Below are 3,663 nucleotides of genomic sequence, written 5' to 3' on the forward strand. Positions count from 1 at the left end.
ATATATAATACATGTATCTTGAAAAGTGTAAAGGTTAATAAAACCAAAAGTCATAGCATCCATCTCTTATGTGCTAAACTTTTGATATTGTGAATGGCTAAAATAGCGCAAAGTAACCTATGCTAAAATATACCAAAAATATATGGAAATATAAAAAAACAGGAGAACATCATGGTAAATGCTGATCAGCATCAGCTGAACAAATAACAACAGATGTGTCTGAAAAATGTTTTGGTGTGTGTTGACAAATTGCTATCATCACCCAAAAATCTAATTATTTTCAAACGGCAAGAGCCAAAGAAAACAGAGTCATAGTTTATGTTTTGTCTCCCTCTAGCGGTCACTGCCTGAACTCGCACACATCATTACTCGTGCTGACCGCTCGGGGGCGCYGATGAGTAAAACGGAAGCCAGCGAACAACAGAACACACATCAGGAAGCTGCTTCTCTTCCTGTCTGTGACAGCCGCCTCAAAGGGAGGAAAAAAAAGGGCCGAGTTTGGCTGCAACTCTTGTCTTTTTTTTTTCAAATTAGAACAGACACCTTTAAACCACCGCAGCCATGTCGAAGAACACCGTGTCCGCCCGCTTCAGGCGAGTGGACGTGGACGAGTACGACGAGAACAAATTTGTAGACGAAGACGACGGAGGAGAAAATCAGCTGGGTCCTGACGAGGCAGAGGTGGACTCCCTTATCAGACAATATCCTTTACATCGAGTTAACCCGACCCGCGAGCCGTCATTGTTTTCAGAATATATGCTAAAAGCTTTGTGTGTTTAGTGCCTCGACGTGCCGTATGTTTTAATCTGTTTTCCCTCTTTATCTCGGTGATGGGCGTTATGCTAGCAGGCCRTTCACTGTCTGTCCAGACTTGCCTGACAGTCACATACCAGGGATTGCTGCTCCAGGCTCAACAAGCAATTATGTTCGCCTCGTCCTGCAAAGCTTTACCAAACTATAGTTACAAGTAGTTCTGTTGATGCTGCACTCAGATTTAGAGAGACTAATTTACAGAGTTAGTGTTTCAGTTGCACTAAGGCTTTATAAGGCATGAAAGTGCTGCACTTCCTCAAAAACGAGTAAGTACATCCTCCCTGACGTCACAGTGTAGCTGAAATAACCTCAAACCAAACATGTCATCACGTTGAGCACTGCTGTGCACATGTTGCAAACTATGTTTATTTTAAAACGTGTTAACAAAAATAAAACTGGCCAGTCTCATGCAGTACTGTGAGATGTCTCTGTTTCTATAAAACAAGGCTGAGTTAGACATTTTTTGATGGTTGATGTTACACAGGACAGTCATAAGCAGTTATAGTTGTAAATCCAGTGACGGCTTTCTGAGAGATTTGTTAAAATGTCCCCGGTGTTTCATGGGATATTCTYCTAACAGACGCACATCGTCAGCCTTCTCCTTTCAGTTGCAAGTACAAAACCTTGTTGTGCAACAGCTCCATCTTGAAGCGATGTTGCTCATGTTTACGGTAATTATCATCAAGGCTGTTGTCATTTAAAGTGCAGCTTTGCTGAGCTGTGTGTGGATCCTTAACCCTCCCCCTGCACAGGAAACCTCATGGAGGCCTTACAAGCAGTCCTGAAGAATCCCCCGATCAACACAAAGAACCAGAACGTCAAAGTAGGTTGTTTTATTTTAATCTATAATAGGGCCTTTATCCTGAAAAAACAGTAGAAATGTTGATTTTTGTTCTCAAATTGATCTATTTGAGCTGCTGTTTCTAAAACAATACTTAAACTACAGTAAAATTTGATTGATTTAGACCAGCAACTATTTAAAGATTAGATTTAAATGAGTTTAAACAATGATTTGTATCCAAAAGCTTTGCTTTGTTGATGTCTTTGGTCCTGATTTTTCTTGTTTTCTGTAACTGCTTCCCCGGCCAGGATCGTGCCGAGGGTCTCGTGCTGAAAGTGCTCAGTGCCTTTAAGAGCAGCGACATTGAGAAAGGGGTGCAGTCGCTGGACAAGAACGGCGTGGACCTGCTGATGAAATATATCTACAAAGGCTTTGAGAGGCCGTCGGAGAACAGCAGCGCCGTCCTGCTGCAGTGGCACGAAAAGGTCAATGTTTCCACTGTGTGGACTTGATGTCCAGCACCAGCTCCCTGAACAGCGTTTTAATGAATATTAAAAGAAATTAACTAAGGGAGGTTGGATAAACTGGAGCAAAAAAATAAATCTGATGTTGTTTTATTTTTGCTGTGCTTTCAGGCTCTAGCTGCTGGAGGAGTGGGCAGCATCGTCAGGGTACTAACGGCGAGGAAAACAGTCTAAGATCAAAACATAGAACCACATCACATTACATCACCGGGGCGCTGCACTGTTCCTGTACCAGACGGCATTGAAACTGAAAGGAGGAGGGAAAAAAAGGCAGATTTTAACCCTCTGAGATGCTGAGTTGCTCCAGGCAAGCCTAACGGAGAATCTGGGTCATACTGGGTTAAAARCAGATTTTTCTTTCTTCTTGTTATTAAACAAAGTTTAAATCACAGCTCTAAGTTAATGTGTCCAACAGTGGTTTCTAATATATAGAAGACAAATCTTAGAAAAATGTTYAAAAAAAACCTACAGATTGGTATAAAAGTGTTGGATACCACTGCTGTAAACATTGCTTCAGATGATCCATTTGTGCTTAAATTTGCAAGTATTTCTTTTTGTACTGTTTGCTACTCCAAAAAACAAACAAACAAACAAACAAACAAAAAAAGCATTTGTTTTCTCTTTATTTGTTGGTTTCACCTTCAGAGACTTCCTGAATCAATAAAAGCAGTAAATCAGCTCAGACAGTGTCAGTCTGCTGAAAAAGGCAGATGGAAGATGGGTTTGCCCAGTGGGGTCAGCATTCACCCCGGTGGGGGACGGATGCGGGGTGGAGGAGGATTATTACCCACGATTCATCTCCGCCATCGCATTATTTTTTTTTTTAAATCCCACTTTGCTGCTGACATCTGCTACTGAACAGGGCTGCGTGTGGTTCTGTTGGTTTTTAAACGAGCAGCTTTCATGTTTGTACTCTCGGGAAAATAATCATCGAAATATGTGCTGATTTTTTTGTAAGTGTTCATTTGGAGAAAAAAAATAAATATTCCAGGGTTAAATGTTTCCTTTTGGTTTTTAGTAACATTTGCCTAAAGGCCGAATACCAACTCACTAAAATGAAATAATAATATTAAAAAAAAACACCAGGGTTTACTGATGCTTCTTGATGAGACATGATTTTGGTTTTTGCATGATTCAGTTTCAGATCTTTCTTTTGTACTTGTTTTGTCAGGAAAATAATACTTTGTTTTGACTTCTGGTTCATTTTTAAACCTTTCAGACTGTAAGAAGACATCTTTACCACAATAAACTAAACAAATTAACATTTTATATAATTGGGAGGAGTGAAAATATTAATTTTTTTCTGCTTCATTTGAAAGATTACATTTTTTTGCCAGATTATTATTATTTTATTTGAATTACGTAGTTTAAATTAGCTGAGCTTGTGTATTGGGCAGTGGATTTATTATCCGTACAAATGAACATTTGTTGGGACTGAAATGGTTGTAGTTTTGTTCCTCCTGGAGACATTTTCTGGTTCAGTCGTCTCATTTGAACACTGTCAACAGTGATGGAGGAAACAGACCAACAAACTATATATATATA

At 39.7% G+C, this 3,663-nt stretch overlaps 1 protein-coding gene across 1 annotated transcript; it reads left to right on the forward strand.

The window, feature by feature from the left end:
- The first annotated feature begins 424 nt into the window (after positions 1 to 424).
- On the forward strand, positions 425 to 3,116 carry arpc5b (actin related protein 2/3 complex, subunit 5B). Its single transcript, XM_014007377.1, has 4 exons — positions 425 to 701; positions 1,564 to 1,636; positions 1,903 to 2,079; positions 2,230 to 3,116. Exons 1-4 carry the CDS (start codon positions 562 to 564, stop codon positions 2,290 to 2,292), a joined length of 453 nt encoding a protein of 150 aa, XP_013862831.1. The 5' UTR covers positions 425 to 561; the 3' UTR covers positions 2,293 to 3,116.
- The last annotated feature ends 547 nt before the right edge of the window (positions 3,117 to 3,663 follow it).

Source organism: Austrofundulus limnaeus, unplaced genomic scaffold (assembly GCF_001266775.1).
Source record: "Austrofundulus limnaeus strain Quisiro unplaced genomic scaffold, Austrofundulus_limnaeus-1.0 Scaffold41, whole genome shotgun sequence".
Taxonomy (NCBI): domain Eukaryota; kingdom Metazoa; phylum Chordata; class Actinopteri; order Cyprinodontiformes; family Rivulidae; genus Austrofundulus; species Austrofundulus limnaeus.